The sequence below is a fragment of the Aphelocoma coerulescens genome, chromosome 6, assembly GCF_041296385.1.
Source record: "Aphelocoma coerulescens isolate FSJ_1873_10779 chromosome 6, UR_Acoe_1.0, whole genome shotgun sequence".
Classification (NCBI taxonomy): Eukaryota; Metazoa; Chordata; class Aves; order Passeriformes; family Corvidae; genus Aphelocoma; species Aphelocoma coerulescens.
The window spans coordinates 24,634,486-24,652,633 of NC_091020.1; the positions used below are offsets into that span (position 1 = coordinate 24,634,486).

At 45.2% G+C, this 18,148-nt stretch overlaps 1 protein-coding gene across 2 annotated transcripts in view; it reads left to right on the forward strand.

The window, feature by feature from the left end:
- NEURL1 (neuralized E3 ubiquitin protein ligase 1) overlaps positions 1-18,148 on the forward strand; it is a 145,147-nt gene that overhangs the window by 47,345 nt on the left and 79,654 nt on the right. Inside the window, exon 1 of one of the 2 annotated variants that reach the window (XM_069019952.1) lies at positions 14,131-14,171. The exons of the other annotated variant lie outside the window; for it this stretch is intronic. Within the exon in view, the coding sequence (XP_068876053.1) occupies positions 14,138-14,171 (34 nt within the window). The 5' untranslated portion in view covers positions 14,131-14,137. Of the gene's footprint in view, positions 1-14,130; positions 14,172-18,148 lie in introns of those variants that run through there. 2 annotated transcript variants of the gene reach the window in all.

Below are 18,148 nucleotides of genomic sequence, written 5' to 3' on the forward strand. Positions count from 1 at the left end.
TGTGAACAAATTTAGGATGATGCTAAACAGAAGCTGTTTGGTGCTATGACTACAGAATTTTGACTTAGTTACTTCCAATCGTGGAAACATGTATCTATTTGTAAGGTACTGTGTACCTTGGCCTCTTAAACTGTAGAACACTTAGCATCTCTGGGGTTTGACAAAACACGTGGCTATTTTCCTTTCTCACACACGTTCTTCTCAGCTGTATGAAAGTGTGAGAAATGGTTTAGAGAAGGGGTGAGCTCAGAGGATGGCTTAGGTCTATTCTAGTTGTAGAAATAGGGCAGGTGTTCTCCATTGGTGCTGTATCTCTCTGTTCTGTCCCTCTAACTCCTCATGACTCATTTGCCACATAAAGCTCCTGGACTGAACAGAGGCTCTGGGGCTCCCTGCAATTAATTATTTATCAAGCCATGGCAGAGCGAAGCCTACGAGCACAGAGCAGACTGTGGTGTTGAGCAGTGCAGCACCCACTCTGCATAACACAGTAACTCAGAGTTGCATTTAGTTTCCTTGTCTCCTTTTCTATATGACTTAGCAAAGAGTGCTGTGCTCCGTGCATGGTGAAGGGGAGCTGACTCAGAGAGAAGAGCAGCTGTGTAAGGAGCAGCAAAAGCTGTGGCAGCAGTGCTGCCCCACTGTCACCCATCCTCATGTTTGTGGGAGAAAACCCTTCTCTCCTTGTCTTTTCCTTGGCTCCCATTTGGATAGAGCAGTGGTAAGGATGACCTTGGGCATCCCTGTGTTGTCCCCTGCCCCAAACCACGGATGAATGAGCAAAGACAAGTTTAGTGACCAGGAGGAAGACAGGCATATGGAGAGCCTGCTCCACATGGAAAGAGGAGTGGGGAATGACTGGTGAGATCGTGGTCTCCATCCACAGCCTTGGTCTAACTCTGTCAACAATCAGAGCAGGCTCTGCTGTATGAGACATTTTGTTCTTAAGCCTCAAAGCAATAAAGTGCCTTAGTCATGTTTTGCCACCAGCTGATGGTGTAAGCACAGTGAAATGAGTGAGCTGCAGTGTAAGAGGGTGCTGTGGACGTTATCCTCTGGACTGGGCATGGAGCAAACCCTGTTACAGCTGTGGGTTTTTTCCAGATTTCATTGCTGTTGGCAGTCAGCCATCTTCCAGAGTCCCTCTGGATGCTGAAGATAGCATGTGTCAACTAAACTGGCTGAACAGGTGACCTCTAGGAAAGGAGATTTTGCTTTTCATCATTTTTCACATCACAAGGAAGAAAAATCACTCTTGAAATTGCCACTTTGCTGGGAACATGAGCGGAGAAGCCTAGGATGGTGGTGGCTGCACAGAAGGTTACCCCTTGAAGGTGGCCTGGGAACGGTGGGAAGGGTCACTGTAGGCTGCAGTGGCACCTTAGACTGGGTGCTCTGTGTGGAGTGAACAGTTTGAGTGGTCCCATTCCCAGTTCCTGAATTGACTTTGGTAAATCCATGATGTTTCTATATCTGTGTTAGTTATCTAAAGTTTGTCTGCTCCTGGTTGAACAGTTAATTGCTTCTGACCTGTTCATAATTATTTTTCATTTACTGTTCATTTCCCTGGCACGTGACAGAGCCCTTTGTATAATGCCTCTTCTTGCTGGTTGGGTGATTGTAGCTGTTTGGTTTGGGAGGGGAAATACACTTTCTCCACGTATTTCTGTTAGCAGAGTTTTGCTTGTCTGTGCATTAATCAGTGATGAATGGAACTTACTTTTACATATGGTGGGTTCATATTTGCCATGACCATTTCAGAGCACTGCAAATGTTTGCAGTCTGGCTGAGGGAGAACTGTGATATTGTGGCTGTGTTGTAAGGCTTGGGCAATGAGGAGAGTCATTCATGCTGTTTGATTTTTGCATCTTTTAACTTTAAAGTAGGTTTAAAAGAGTTTTTTTTAATTTAACAGTATAAATCCTATTTGAATATGAAGAAATAGCAAAAGAACTGGCTCCAGCAGGGAAGCTTCCTGTACACAAACAGTAATCAGAAAAGATGCTGAACTTAAGCCACATGACATTTGCAATGATTGCCCTTTCTCTGGGGCTGGTAACAAACTTGCCAAGTGTCACAGCTGGTCCATCACCTGTGATAGTCCATTAAAAAGTTCTTTGTTGCTTGGCTTTCATCCCTCGTGGGAAGAGGGTAGAGGAGAGGGCAGCTCTCGAGCAGTGTGTCCCAGTTCTGTGCATCAGATGGTGGTTGCCTCTCATCTCACCGTGGGCCTGACCCTCAGCTGATCAGGGATGGCAGTCTGAGGTCCTCAAAGGACTTGGGATCTGACCCATCTGTGATATCCCTGGCCCTTGCTGGCCTTGCTGGCATGTTTAGATGTCAGCATTCATCCAGCATTGCTCTGCCTCCTCACCACACCTTGCCTGGTGTCGGAGCTTTCTGTCTCCATGGTGCTTCTTCATGTTAACTCTCTGCTTATTTAAAAAGGGAGAAGAAAGCCAGGTGGTGTCAGGCCCCATTGTGTGTACTGCCAATTCACCTTCTTACAGTCCTACTCTGTAATTTTGCCTGTGACTAAAGGGGAATCATTCCACCTAGTGCTCCAAATAACTATTTTTTTTTTCATTTCTAACAAGGTTTTGCAAGAGTGCAGGGAATAAGCGAAGAGCCCCCATATTTTCTTTAGGAGGCAAAACCTGCCCATTTTATTATTTTGATTAAAAAATGTGAACACCTGACTTGTTAGGTAAAAAAACAGATGGTAGAAGCTTGAGGGATAGTGTGCACACACAAAACATCTGCTGTGCAGATAGTATTTAGAAAATGATGATATCAGAGCCTATTTCATTCCACAGGCCGGAAATTGTGGAAATATCCCTAAAAAGCACAGATCCCAGAGTAGGACCTAACCCCAGCTTTGACTGCCCTGAAATGCTAGACCTGGATCTAGTTGTCTTGGCTTGATAATGCTCTGCTATTTACTCAAAGGTTAATTGTTTAGGGTTAGGTTCCTTACCCCATTCTTCTGCTGTCCCCCAGTGCAGGTCTGCTGCCTGCATGACTAATCCATCGAGTATGCCTGATGTGATAGTCCAAGTCCTGTTTCTCTGTTCTGCCTTGTTATCTTCATCATATGTTCTATGCTCAGAGAGATACTAATTTCTGAATATCATGCTTTCCATAGTGACTGCTCAGCAGCCATCTCATTATGGTCTTAAAGATACAAGGCCAGATGCTTTCATTTATACTGGATAAGCCTCTGAGGCTTATATGATCAGTTCCCAAACAATAATTCACAGAAATAATCTGCCTTTTATGTTCCAAGAACTTAAGTTTGAAGGCTACTTCAACAATAAATTATTTACAACAAGTTTTATCTAAATTATCTTCTACTTCTGTGTTGTATTTCAATCTATTTTTCTCTCTCATGTTCTTTCGTTTGGTGTCTTTATAGATTTAACATGTCTATCCAAATGGAAAATCTCTTCCTAAATATGAGTCAGTGTAACCAGCTTTTACAAGCATCAAAACTCTCCAGATTATGACACCTTTGTACTGTGAAAATGAAAGTTTAAAATCATATGCTGCCTATGGTGTATTATTTATCTATCTCATAGGCTACTAACTACAGCAATTTGTATGAGTCTAACATAGCAAATGTCAGATGCTGTTTCCATTTCTGCTTTTGTTTTGCTTCACTGGCAAAATTCTTGTTGATTTCAGTAGCGGCAGATAAAGCCTTGTGTATGTTTAATTTTCATAAGCCAGAAAAAATGTCTTTCCTCTTCATTGTGCCCATTTCCTTTAAATATTTCTGTCTTTACACAACTCTTCCACACAAATTTCAACATCTTCAAAGTCTCCTTCATTGGCTCAAGTTGTCTAAATCCCAACAAGTATTGGCTCAGACTGTGGTCTTACCCAGCTAGGGGTCCATCCCTGCTGTGTGGGACAGACACTGCTTCTGTTTGCTAGAAGGTGAAATAAGGTATTGGATAAAGATGCTTCTCTGCATCGCCTGAGTTTTGAGTCTGTTAGGTGTTTCACAGACGTGTGAAGCAGCAGATGGATAAATGGTGTCAGCAATGTAGTGTAGGCTGTGAGGAAAAAAAAGTAGTTACTGAGCTTTAGGTTAGCATGAGCAATATCCAGAAGGAGTGACCAGCAAGTAAACTCTGGTGTTGGAGCATCCAGGGACAGGTGGCTCCCTGCCCTCCCCAAGAGCAGTGTGTTTGAAGGGGAGTTGCTAAGGGCACTGTGGTATGGTCTCGTACATATTCTCTTAAATAAAGCTCTGCCTTGACAGCTGGTACTGGGATTTGTCGTGAAGCAAAAACTAATGTCTGGGAAGTTCACAAACTCCTAAGACATGGATCTTCAGTAGACTTGAAGCTGTTAAAAGGACCATCATCTGAAATATCATCATGTCCATGTAATGTACAGACCTGTGCTGCTAACATGGAACATGCAGAGATATTTATCTTGTCATGCCCATATCTAATGTTCCTGTCTTAAGATGGACAGAAAAAGATTTATACTTCTTAACTACACTACATTAATGAAAAACATTCTCTTCTGCCCTCTCGCTGAAGCTGAAGGGCAAATACTCTCTGAAGTGGGGGTGAGACCACAGTCAGACCTTGAATGAGGTCTTGGAAATGTCAGTGGACTGAGTTCACTGTGCGTGAGTTGGAAGTGTGGCAGAGTGCAATTTGATGAAGATCTGGTTGAAGTTGGGGAGCACTGAGCATCAGTTGTCTGTGTTTTCTCTTTGGAGGTAAAAGCTGGGTAACAGTCAAGTAGGAGTTCCCCTGGGAAGTGCAGGTGTCTCCTGTGGACAAGGACATGCTGCTGCCACCAAAGTGGTGGTGGCATTGGCCCCTCAAGTTACATGACAAGAGGAGATGTGTGAAAATGTCCAGTTTAGAAAATTTGGCAGAGTGTGGTGGCTGATCTACTTCTAGAGGCACAGGTGAGGATTTGCTTTCAATAGAGCAGTGTAGGTGGATACTTGGTGAAAGCCTGGTTAAAGACTGTCAGCATTATGATGACTGTGGCTGCAACTGTGCTGATAAAGCTGTTGAAGATGGACATTTTGTCCATGTGGCTAGATAAGGCAAAAGTGACAGGAGTCATCATAGCTGGCACGAAACTGCAAAAGTGGAAATGCTTTTGTGCAGCTAAAACGTCTCCAGGACATAAGAACAGCTGAGTTAAGATGACCTGATAGGCAGGGAGAGACATTGTGTTTGGATTGGTGCTGTAAATGATGTAACTGCTGATTTTTACTAGCCTGGGGTATGGCTCACACGTCACCTTGAACAAGCAAATAGCTGCACAGAATAGCTTAGAGTTTTTGAGTCATCCTGTAGAACATACTTTCGTCCTAATAAGCAGTGTTTATTCCTCATTGAAACTCAACTTCTTTGATGCTAATCACAAACATTATTTTTAGCCCCTCATGCTAAACAGAGTTCAGATGTATTTTATCTGCTCAAGTGACCAGTTGTGCTGGGGTCAAATCCTGCCTATTATTAGGAATGTGTGTATTTAATAAAATGTCTTGTTTAGATCTAAGTTAAGCATTTTTTTTTCTTAGATAGGTGTGATATAATGTTTCTGTTATAAAAATGTTTTTCTCTGTTCCCCCAAAACCAAATAATAGTTTGGGAGACCGAGAGAAGGAAGGGTGGGAAGAAGCAGACATCTAAGTAAAACATATGTTGAATGGGAAAAAAATCAGTCATCCTGGGTTCTGGGCCTGTGATTATTTCCACATGCCTGGACCGTATCACTGTGCTGTGTGCCATTAATGTCATTAGATGCTTTATGCCAGAGTGGGTTTTTTGTATGTGCTGGTGAGATTGCAGAACTGGGACCTCAATGGGTAAATGCTGCCAGTGCCATGTGGGCACTGAGGGGGTGCTGCACCCTTCCAAACTCCCTTCTTGTGCTGTGTGTGTGGGCACATGCCCAGCGAGCCCAGCAGCCCCTGAAGTGCCAACAACTGCCTGGCTGCTTAACCAACCTCCAGGCTGCAAAGCTTGTCCTCAGCTCTTTTTGAGAAAAACAAACAAGAAAACTGGCTAATCCAACCCCACCTTGTAAAAATTGGTATTTTTAACTGGTGCTTGGTGGTGCAAGAAGGTTAAAAAGAAGCTTAATATTCCTGTTCAAAGGTGCCTGTGTGTCCAGAAGAAATACCAGCCTTTCCCCCTTATTTTTGTGAGGGCTGATTTGTGAGAATGTGAGGCCTTGGGATCCATCGCCATTCCCTTTGGTTCCTGGTGAAAGGAAAAGAGATTTGATTGCTCCCTCCAGATAAAAATACAGAGGAGTCTTCTAGGCCAGCAAACGACTTCTTTTTTCCTTTTCTTTCCTTTTTTTGTTGTTATTTGAGCTTGCCAGATTGGTCTGCTCTCCAAGTGTGTGGGCGGCACAGAAGAGGTTGCTGAGACAAAGAATTGGGAGGAGGGAGGAAGGAGCAGTGAAAAAGACCTTTGGATTGGAGGCATGGTGCATGGCAGGAAGAGGCGCAATGGCAGGAGCAGTGTTGTTTTGGTTTGCAGAAGTTTGCAGCCGATCACAAGAAGCTGCGGTAGGTCACAGACACTCAGTCTAGATGCTGCAGTGGTGAATATATTAGCATGGTTTAGATCCTAGGGATATGGACATTTTTCTGCATTTGGTAATATGAATCTCATGTCCTGCTCTGATCCCTCCTCCTGGAAATGGAGATGTGGGATGGAGAAGTGACTGGAGGGAAACATGACCATTGCTCTACTCAGTACAGTACTTACACTTGATGTTCATCTGCTCTGTGCTTTGATAAAGTAGGTATAGAACAAGTGGCATTTGATGAAGGTAAAGCTCTGATTTTTTGTGCTAATTAAGTCATGTTTTCCTGAGCTGAAGAACCAAAACTCTTTTCTCATTCCAGTAATAGCTGCTCCCAGTCTACTGCATCTCGGTTGGGACCTTTCATGATACTTACGCGAGACTGAGTTAGAATTCAAAATGTCTTTTAATTTGAATAATAGAACAAAGGAGTTGAAGGACATTACAAGGGAGGAAGGCTAAATTTCATGTAAAACTTGAAAGGCCACAAAGAGTCTAGGATGGGAAGGTACAAAACACCAGTATCTGGTGAGGGAGAGCAGAAGGCCAGGGAACATTGAGTAAAAGATGAACAGAGGGAGTGGGAAGGGGCAACACCTGTAACAGGCATGACATGATTTGTTTGGTATTTACACTGGCAGGATTCCTCTCACCAGGGCTGGAAAATTCACCCTTGCCATGCATTTTGCCCTTGAAGTATTTGACCTCCAGCTCCTTTAGTTCCCTGGAGACCAGTGTTAAAGAGCTTGTGAAAGCAGCTCTGTACAGGGAAGTTCTGTAAATAAGTCACATTTCCTCTGAGGTGGCCCTGTAGCAGGAGACGGGGAAGTTTTGGGGTGAGAGGGGGTGCATGAGGAGCCAGTCCTGGAAGAGGATCATAGACTGTCCTCTGTGACCCCAGGAGCCTTTCAAAGCTCAGGCTAAAACTTTCTGTGGGCACGCAGTGGGGGACATTCTCATGGATGTGGTGTGAGCCTGCCTGCCCATCTTGCCAACCCAAAAGGTTTCTTTTGGATCCTGCTGCCCTTCACTGTCCTCTCTGAAGGACTTTGAACAGGGTAATAAAAAGGTGTTTCTCTGCTGGGCTAATATTTACACCACAAACATGCAGTGCCTTTGCTTGGTTACAAACATCCCTGCATGGAAGTGAGAGGCTTTTCTCAGAAAGGGTGGCACAGGAAACAGAGGGGTTATTCACTCTTATCATTGTATCTGCTAAGAAAAATCTTTAGAAACTGCACTTCTATGCTGAGGGAATGTTATTAAGATTAAAAAGTCAGGCTCTCAAAAGCTATCACATGCCGGAGTGGAAGTTGTCTATCTGACCTTGGTGCCGGTGCTTTCTGATTACCTTATTTATCTCTTTGGTTTCACAGTCCTGCCTGTGCCCTTTCCAGAGGGCATTGAATGAAGATTGTTAAAGCAAATTAACCTGTTGCTTGAAAAGGTCCTCATTTAAATTTTTGAAAAAACTTGAAATGTGCTTTTTTAGCTCAGGCAGAGAGGCATCACCTCTTCCTACAGGAATATTGTGAAAATGAGTGTAGTTTTTGCTCTGCAGTCATGTGTTAAAGCAAAAATGCCATAAAAATTCTGTTGATTCCAGCTGGTAATTTAGTTTTTCAGTGCAGAATTTGGATGTTGCCTGTGATAAAGTGTGAATGAGCTACTTATATAATATAAAAGTGTATATGTTATACCACTATTCCCTGTAACTTTGTGTGGAAAGACATTATACTTGTGTTGCTAAAGTCTGTCATAGTGCCTTATCACGTGATACTGTTCAAAGTTTCCAAATATTTAATAGCCACAGAACTGGGCTTGAAATAACACATTTCTCAGTCCTGCCATGTTGTCATTGTGCCGTGCCTCCAGTTGAAGTAAAAATAAAGATATTCTCATGAGATTAAAGAAAATATTTGCTTGAAGATAGAAACTTCAGTTTTCTCTCTAGTTCTGAAAACATAAGTCAGCTTCATTCAGGTGAGTGTTATAAATCAGCATTTCTTTGGTTTTTAAAATTACAGTGTTTCTTCTGATGGCATGTTTCTATATTCATTTTCCATTATGTTTGGATAAGTCTGAGATTCTTTTGAATCTTGTTGTGCTTGAAGTGGTAATGTGAAATGGCAGTGAGAGGCAAAGCTATTAATTTAGCATGGAAATGAAGGTCAGAGCTGGAGGCATTTGAAGGCCTAGCTGGTGTCATGCACAGCATGATACTTGCCCTCAGGAATGGGCTTCTGGCAGATTCCAGGGGACCTTGCCCCAGGCAGACGCAGTTTTTCGGTATCGTTTTAAAGCTCCTGGTTAGCCCAGTGCAATATTTTATTGCAAGGCACATCTTACATTGAATTCTGTGATTTTTTAGTCCTTGTTTCCTCTTAGTTTCCCACAGGGTTTTCTCAATATATTATCCCAAAAGTATTCAAGGAAGAGGGAGCACTCTTGGCTTTTGGGACTTATATTTCTTGCCTGACACCTTCATGCACTGAGTCACTCTCTTTGAAGATAAACCCCCCATCCAGTGGGGCTTGTAAGCATGTACATGCTGATGGAAAAATGTTGTGTGCAATTTGGCCTGAGGTCAGTTCAGTTCCTTTCCTTAGAAATCCTTCTTCTTGCTCAGCTTTTTGTCCCTCTCCAACACTGTTGTTTCTCTCTTCCACGCCTGTAGACAGTCAAGCAGGGAGGTTATGATAAAACACTGAGTGCTGGCAGTGTCAGGGTTAAGACTTGGATGTCCTGTGGCAGCTTTGGCTTTACATAAACAGGGGTGACAGCCCTTGAGCAGTGACACTAGCCCTCTGGCTCTCCTTCACCGAATCAGTCCACAACCAGGACATCCATTGCAACACCTCCCTGATGTCTTTATTGCCCTGCCAGAGACAGCCTTTACCACTGTGCTGCCACAGCTCCTGTCACTAAAGCAAACACAACTGATGTCTCATTTAAGCTAAGTGCAAATGGGAGGTGGTTAGTCAGCCCAAAGATTTTTTCCTGTCCTTAAATTCCCCTTCCTGCCGTGCCTGCAGAGAATTGTATTGGGATAATTGAGCCACCTGGGTTAGCAGTTGCAATGCCTTAGCTTGTAGGTATGAGTGGTGATTTTGATTTCAAGAATTTGAGCCAGAATTTTGAATTTCCTTTGACTTACACATTGAGATTTGGCTTTAATCCAGAGCTGCAGCTTTGTAATAATGCTTAATCATGACATAACTCATTATATTCCCAAATGGCTGCATAAACGTCAACTAATCAGCATACTGCTTGCTACAGCAGTATCTGTGTCTTTGCATTACAGATAAGGATTGAAAGTGGAGACCCACCTTTCGACTAAGTCACCTCCATTAATGGCAATAAATTATTTTTAAAAGAATGCATACAAGGCAAGGTTTCCTAGCTGTTTCTTGTGCATGCTGGTGAGATGTTTTTTCTTGGATGCTTTCCTGCTGATAACATCTTTTTTCCTCTGGAGTTACAGTGGCAGAGGTTCCTGATGGAAGTCTGTTTTCTGTACAGGTGAAGTTTCCCTCTAGTAGCAGTCAGAGACTCATGCTGAAAAAAGACCTAAGAATGTGTTCCCATAAATTATCCCATCTTCCTGGATGAACTCCAGTAGCTGAGAGCTACTGTACTGAGTGAAAAAAGGCAATTTCTAGTCAATCTGTTTGTTACCATAGAGTCAAGTGTAAGTGGTAATAGAGAAACTGATTGCAGCTTTTAAACCTAAAAATCGTTAAGAGGAGATTGCATGTACCTGGCAAATATTAGATTGATTTCTAGAGTTCCCACCTTTTACCCATGCTGATATTCAAGGAAGCTTTTTGGACTGTTTCTTGGCTGGATGTCTCTACCCGCAGCACCTTTAACCCCCATCAAGAGAGATTTTATTTCTTGTTTTGTCTTGCTACTGAAGAGTAAGCTCCAGTTCTCCATAAAGCCAAATCCAGTTCCAAGGGACTTCTAGCTGCATGAGGCTTGCATGAACTGGATTTTCATTTTCTTGGCCTGGCCTATGCATAAGTATGATCTTATGCTTGATCTCCCTGAGATGGAGTTTTCTTCCTTTCCTTCTTCTCTCTTTGTATGCTTTTCTGTGTCTCCCCCTGTGCAAGACAGGTCTCTGCAGAGCTGGTTCTCCCTGCTGTGGTTCCCTGCAGGTATCTCTTCTGCTTTCCCTCAGTCAGGGTTGAATGGGCTGTTTGGCTGTGTTGGGATGTCTTTTCCCAGACCATGATGGTTCTTCAGCATCCTCCTTGCTGACCTGCCAGCCTTCTTAGCAGGACCCCAGGAAAGCAATGCAGATAGTCATAACCCTTCCTGGCCACTCTGCCTGGTGTGCAGGGCTAGGGGTTTTATCCCAGCAGGGCTGGGAGAGGTGCCCCATTGTCTGCTCAAGGCTGCTTGGAAAGATCCAAGGTTTTAGCTAATACACAGCTTGATGACCGTGAATCTATTTTCAGAAGTGCTCTGCAGCCTCAGCATCCTACTCTTGTGGTTAATAAGTATATTTAGCAAGATCAGACACTGCCTCAGAATACTCCTGCAGCAGATTCCTCCTGGCTTGGACAGCAACTCTGCTGCTTGGCCGGAGTTTGCTGGATGCTGTTCATGAATGGAAATGGATTTAGGGGCTGGGTTTTTGTTGGGTCCAACCTAATACCTTTGTCAGTGATTTAGAAGGGAGTGCAAATGGTGATGTTATTGATTTTTATACTTGACGCAAAAATGGGAGGTTTTATCCTTATTGACAAGGGCAAAGAAACACCCCAAGGGGACCTAGAGTGTATTGACAGAGAGAACGGTAAAACAGGAACAGGGCAAGAGGTAGATTTTCCCTTTGTCTAGAGGAGAACCTGAAACATGAAAGACTGAGGAGTAATTTGGAATAGATAAAGGTCTGAAATGGGCTTGGAGGTGACCAGAGCAAATCAGCAGTAAGTTTCAGTGTGATGTGTCTGTGAAGGAAAGATTTGCCATATGGCAAATAATCCTCAAGGAATTATCACAGAACAGGGCAGACAGGCGATTCTACTGCCGTGGATGGCTCTGAGGGGCTGTGTCCCCCAGGAGCTGCTCCACAGCACTGGGGGAAGCTCAGGGGTGGGAGGGGATGCTGAATTTTTTTGGGAAAAACCCCCCAATTTTAAAATAAATTTAAATTGTTTATAATCTTAAGCCAAACAGGATGACTCATTCTGGCAGTCTGCCCTCTCCACCCTCCTCTTCAGACAAACAAACAAAGCCAAAAAGTTGCAAAAAATAAAATAATCAGACGATAGCAATTCACAGTTTTCCTTTTGGTATATTCAAAACAAAGGGCTTAATTTTTTTTTTTTAAGACATCATTTCAGAGCTGGATTGAATGACCATAACTTGAAAAAATGAGGTAAAAATAACTCTGAAAATAAAATGCTTCATTTTGAGTTAAAGAAACATTTTGTTCAGCACAACGCACAAAGCATTCCTTTTTGGGCCAACATGAAATTATATTTTTTTTTCTAGCAATCTCTTGGTTGAGGAAGTGAACCAAGAAGTCAATTATTCACAGAGCTGTAGCAAGATTAAGGTAAGGACAGAAAGCAGAGCAGAAACAAGAAACTGAGGGAGAAGATTTGGGATTGAATGTCCAAGTCAATCTAGATTCCTCCAAGTGAAATGTCGTGTTTGATGTTGTAAATTCCTGGACCCTTTGCCATCAGCCTGAGAGGGTGAGGTGCCCCCCCAGAAGATGAAACCAGCAGTATCCTTGTGGCATCTGTGGGTCCCCAGTGGCCAGGGAGCAGAGCAGGGTGCTGTGATGGGTTGGTGTGACCTGAGAGATGTCCTGCACCCGTTGGGGTGTAGGGGTCACACCACGGTGCTCCTGGGGACGAGTCCTCACCCCAACCTGCTGCTGCTGTAAATGCAGCATCATCTGGGGAGGGGAAAAGAATAGAAGGGAAAAAAAAGTAAGGTTTTTCTGCCAAGAAGCTGCCATGAGCTCTGCAGAGTGTGACTTTGGGCAGGGATGAGCAGAGTGCTGCCTGTGCGCTGCTCAGCTGAGGAAGAGCTGCTGCTTGGCTCTGGGGTCCGGATGCACGTCTCGGCTGGGCAGGTGGGAGCAGTGGGTGAGCCGGCAGTGGTGACTGGCTGCTGCTGGAGGGCTCGGGAGAGGCTCCTCTTCCAGGTTGAAAATGCTGGACGCAGCTTTCCTCAAGCGCGCCGCACTAGTGCAAACACCCTGACTCTGCTTTTTGGCTTGGGCTTTTTTTGCACTGCTTTTTTTTTCCTTTTCCTTTTTTTTTTTTTTTTTTTTTTTTTTTTTTCCTCCAGAAGTGCTGAGACCTCAGCATACAGACGTCCTAAGCAAATTATCCTTACAACACAAGCAGGAGAAAATCTTATTTCCCTTTTTTCCGGTGGCAGAATCGAGGCAGTGGGATGGCAGGATTTGCCCAACACCATGGTAAGAGTTGGGAGGCAGGGCTGCACTCGCGGCTGCACAAGTTTGACTCCCGCTCCTTTGCAGAGAGAAGAGCGACTGCGGCGCTGCATAAAGATGCATGAGCTAGTTTTAAGCGAGCCAGCTGGGATCTGCCGGGGCTGGCTGTGGCCGCTCGGTGCCTGCTGTGTTAATTTACCCATAGAGCAGTGGACAGGAGAGATGCAGGGAGAGGAGTGAGTGGGCAGGGGCATACGGTGCTGGAGATGTAGAGGAGAGAACGAGCAAGCTCCCGCACGAACTGCGGGATGCAGAGAGCAACCGAGGGACCATCCCTTGCTGCGCTCCCCTGCGCACCTCCTTGCACCACTCTCGGCATGCCCCTGCTTTTTCTAAGGCTGGCCATTACCCATCAGCAGAGGTAATGGGCTGGAGCGCAGGAAGCGTTCTATCTGGGCTGAGCATGCGAGTCCCGCACAAAAGAGTTTACGGGGGGTAATGTTTTCATTATTCCAGTCTTTGGTGAACCATTCTGCGTTCCGAACACTTCTTTGCTATTAAATAATTAATAATTAACCTGCAAAGGCCGTTTGAAGACTGGTGTGATGATGTCTGGTAATAAGTTTTGTTCAACTTTTCTTTTTCCCCCATTCTAATTTATTCCAGGGTTTTGCAGTGGGGAGCGAAAGTTTCACATGGCTAGAGTCGTTTGGTTTTATAAATGAGTTCTTAATTTTTATTTTATTATATTTTATTTTCTCCCGTGGAGTCAGCGGTGCCTCCCGCTTTGTTCTTAGCGTTGCCGGGGCTCCGGGTACCGCCGGGTTTCAGCCCGGCCCGCAGCCCCCGGCAGCCCCGCGCGTGGATGCCTTCGCCCGCCGCGTTCTGCGCTGTGGGACCGCGCTGTGTGCGTGGGGAGGGGGGACACGCTGCATCGGTGAAACGCCGGCAGCTATTTCAGGAAGCCGCGAAGTCTCCTCCTTCTTATGTAAATAAAGATGACAGCTCGGAGCGCCGGTGCCGCGGCGGGAGGCGCGGGGGTGGGCGGAGGCTGCCGGCGCGGGGCAGCCGGGTCCCGCGTGGGCCGGGGACTGCGGAGCGGAGCCGGAGCCGGCCGGGGGCTGCGCCGACATGGGGGGGCAGGTGACGAGAAACCTGCTCTACGGTAAGGACCGACCGCTCCGGCGGCTGGGAAAGGTGCGGCCGAGGATGCCGGGGATGCGGGTTCTGCCCGACTCGTCCTCCCGGAGCATCCCGCTCCAGGAGCGGGGCTGGTCGGGGAGAAAGCCCGGGCTGGGATGGTGCTCGTCTGGCTGCACCACGGGGATAAGGCGTAGATACCTGCCCGGGCAGCGCTGACGGGCTTGGGGGGAGGTGTCGGGGTCGACGGAAAAGTAACTGTGACCGTGTGTATCCGTGTGCGCTGTCTGAGAGCCCCCACCGGGAAACACCAGCCCCGAAGGGCAAGGTTACTGCCAGGCAGCTGAGCGGGCTCTCAGAGCAGTCACCTTATTTCTCCCTTCCACCAGCAGTTTCTTCTTAGCTGAATTGATAAGGTTTGGAATGTTGGTGCGAATTGACGAAGCTGAGGCTGGTGAGTGAAGCCTGCTCCCTGGGTTTGCTGGGTGACGTACTGCGGGGGTAAGCGACTGGAATACCCTGCACAGGCCAGCATTAAACCAGAATGTGAATCTGTGGACAACGTGCGATAGTAGCCATGTCCCTGCCTGCATAAATCTCGTGCCATAAATACTTCTGTGAGAATACTGCACTCCTTAGTATTAAACTTGTGTTTTGCTCTGAAATGTTCTGTATGAGATTGGATGTAGTAAGTGTGCTGCATGCTCAGTGAGGTATGAATGGGGTTTTCAGAGACCCTTCCTTGTCACAATAGTAAACATGGATATGGAAGACACAGGTAAGGCATCACATGGTTTTGGAGTATCTTGTATCCTTTCTTTGAATAGAGATACATGAGGTATATACATTTACACTGTGAATATTCATATTACAGCCCTGATTCTTCTCATATTTTCTACCAAGTCCAAACCCTGTAGTTTAAGGAACAAATAGACATAGTTAGGAAGTAGATGACTCTCTCCCTAAAGATATTTAGCAAGATGAGAGATTTTTATTTGTTCATTGTTTGTGTTCTGAAGTTTCTGTGGCCTGACCTTATTTATTATTTAACCTCATGATATGCATGCAGTATGCAGAATAATTGTAGTGCTGGGTTGCCAAAAACAAAAGACAAACAGAAAAGAAGCTCTGGCTGTTGTCTTGTGGTTGTAAGTGCCTTTTCCCCTTTGAAGCATTATTTGAATAAATTAAAAAAAAAAAAAAAGGTCAGTGAAAGAATAAAAGATATATATGTTTCCTGTGTGTGCCAGGGGCTTGGCATTCCTGTTGGGGCCTTCTCCTGCCTGCAGCTCGCAGCGCACTGCACAGTAATCTTGCAACTTTTGCCTTTCAACGATTCTACTCCAGCAAGCGTGCTTCTCTTTATTTTTTATTTGTTGGGAGATGGAGACGAATGAGGTGATGTGGGTAATTAACTCAAATTTTCCTCTTCAAACAGAGGGCTTACAGGCTGTGTTATATACAGAGGTGATCACTGCTCTGTTCAGCACAGTGATACTTGACAAAAAATAGGGATTATGTTTAAAAAAAAATCGTGCTACAAAGGCACATTTAACAAAAATAGACTACATCTGCACTTGTGGTTTGTCTGTGGCTACTGTTCCTCCAGTTCCATCTTTCTGTTGAATATTTGTGTTTCAGATGTGTGTCAAAATAGCTGAGGAAAGAGAACAGAATCTGTATCCATTTCTCTTAAGTGTAATTGAAAGTGAATGCAACGATACTGAAAGGAGTTGTACTGGTAGCCTTAGGATTGACAATGTTTGTTTTAGATAGCACAGGTAATTAGCCAATATCCTCTAGACATTTCTGGTGACCTCTCCACATTGCAAGGATGGGCTGGGATTTTTACAAACACCTAACTGCTCACTGAAAATTAGCTCAGGTGGGGAGATGCTGCACATGCTCTGCTGAGCTGGTCCTGGGAGACAGCAGGTTTCCCTGAGACACGTGCCCAGAGCTGGGTGCCGGGTCCCTGCCTCTGCCGGGACACACCCTGACCTTGGCAGGGTCATAAAAGTAAATTGAGATAAAAGCTCCTGAAGTGGCTCTTGAGGGAGGCACCCTGTCAAAAAAACCATAAAATCAGGTTGTTGATTTTTAAAACCTGTGGGTGCCCTGATGTAAGAACAGAGGTTGGGTGTTGGCTGACCGCCAGCTGAACGTGAGCCAGCAGTGTGCCCAGACTAATGGCGTCCTGGCCTGTATCGGCAGTAATGAGGCCAGCAGCACCAGGGCAGGGATTATCCCCCTGTGCTGGGCACTGGCGAGGCTGCACCTCAAGTGCTGTGTCCAGTTCTGGGCCCCTCAATTCAGGAAGGGCATTGAGGTGCTGGAGCGAGTCCAGAGAAGGGCCACAGAGCTGTTGAAGGGTCTAGAGAGTAAATAATTTGAGGACCAGCTGAGGGAGCTGGGGTTGTTTAGCCTGCAGAAAAGGGGAGACCTTATCACTCGCTACAACTGCCTGAAAGGAGGGTGTAGCAAGGTGGGGGTCAGCCTGTTATCCCAAGTAGCAAGGAGTAGGACAAGAGGAAATGATCTCAAGTTGTGCCAGGAGAGGTTTAAATTGGATATTGGAAAAAATTTCTTCATTGAAAGAGCAGTGAGGAATTGTAACAGGCTGCCCAGGGAAGTGGTGGAATCACTGTCCCTGGAGTGTTCAAAAAGCATGTAGGTGTGGTACTTTAGGGACATGGTTTAGTGGTGGACTTGGCAGGGCTGGTTAAGAGTTGGACTTGGTTATCTTAGAGGTCTTTTCCAGTCTTAAGGATTCTGTGATTCTAGGCTTATAATAGTCAAGTGCAACCCCACACAGACTGTCATGAGGAACACCTGGCATCATTTTACCCTCTTTCACTCACAAACCTGCTTTCAAACAGCAAAGTTATGCAGCAGTCCTGCTGGATAGAGGAGACTCAACATCCTCTGGCACAAGAAAAGCCACGAGTGGGTGATGTGTCATGTGTGGGGTTGCATGGCCATGGTGGTGACACTGGATGTCCCTGGACCTGCGCTGGTGCTTGGGTCTAGTGAGTGAAGTCCTGCAAGCCAGTGCTGCTGATCCTGTTTGAGCCATAATGTGAGGTACACACAGGCTCACATGCACGGGTATCTCCTTGGGTGAAGATGCTGCTTTCCCTCTGATACATGGCTGAAGAGCCACGCTCATCTGTCCTACTGATGGGAGCTGGTGGGTGCTGAATGGGCCCTGAGTCAGCTGAAGGAAAGTTTCCCACCTGATGGGACTGGGAGGAAAAATAAGCTTTTAGCTAGTGTCACTAAAGCACCAGCTACCTGAGCTTCCTAAGAGGGATCCACTTCTGAGTTCATTCCTCACTACCAAACTAACTCCAGTGGCTTGCACCATGAAAAGCAGCACCTTTGTTTTTGAAAGGAGTCATCCTTTCAAATGGCTTGACATGTTGGGTCATGGGACTATTCTCTGTGCAGTGCTGAAAGCCTCTCAGGCAGTCTCCATCTGCGTCCCTGCGCCTGGAACTTTGACTGTCTCTGTTCCTCCTTCCCATTCCCTGTCGCATTCCCACCACCCTCCACAGAAGTCCTTGGGGTGTTTTCCAGAGCAGTTTATGCAGGGAGAAAAAAAGTCGAAATGAAGTTCAAAGGTAACAGAACCTTGATGGGCAGGATGTTTACTTGCTATTTAAAATGTAGTATCTATATATGCAGTGCTTAACACTGTTTTAAACAGGAGGTGTTGATATGGTTCCTTGTGATTCACACATAGCTGGTTTCTACAAGAACGACTGTATACTACAGTATTCCTATAACATAGTCAGGGTTTACTAAATAATTATATTAAACTACTTGCTAGCTAGTCATGCTTGAAAGAAATGTCTAATAGATGCATATGTCATAATACCTGTGTTCTTATGTGTTTGGCACAACTCTTATCTGCTGCAGTAGTTTCTCATTCTTCCTTATGGCTGTGAGTGAGCTGCTATTTGTAGAAGATCCTATTCTTGATTTTAGGGGCCAAATCTA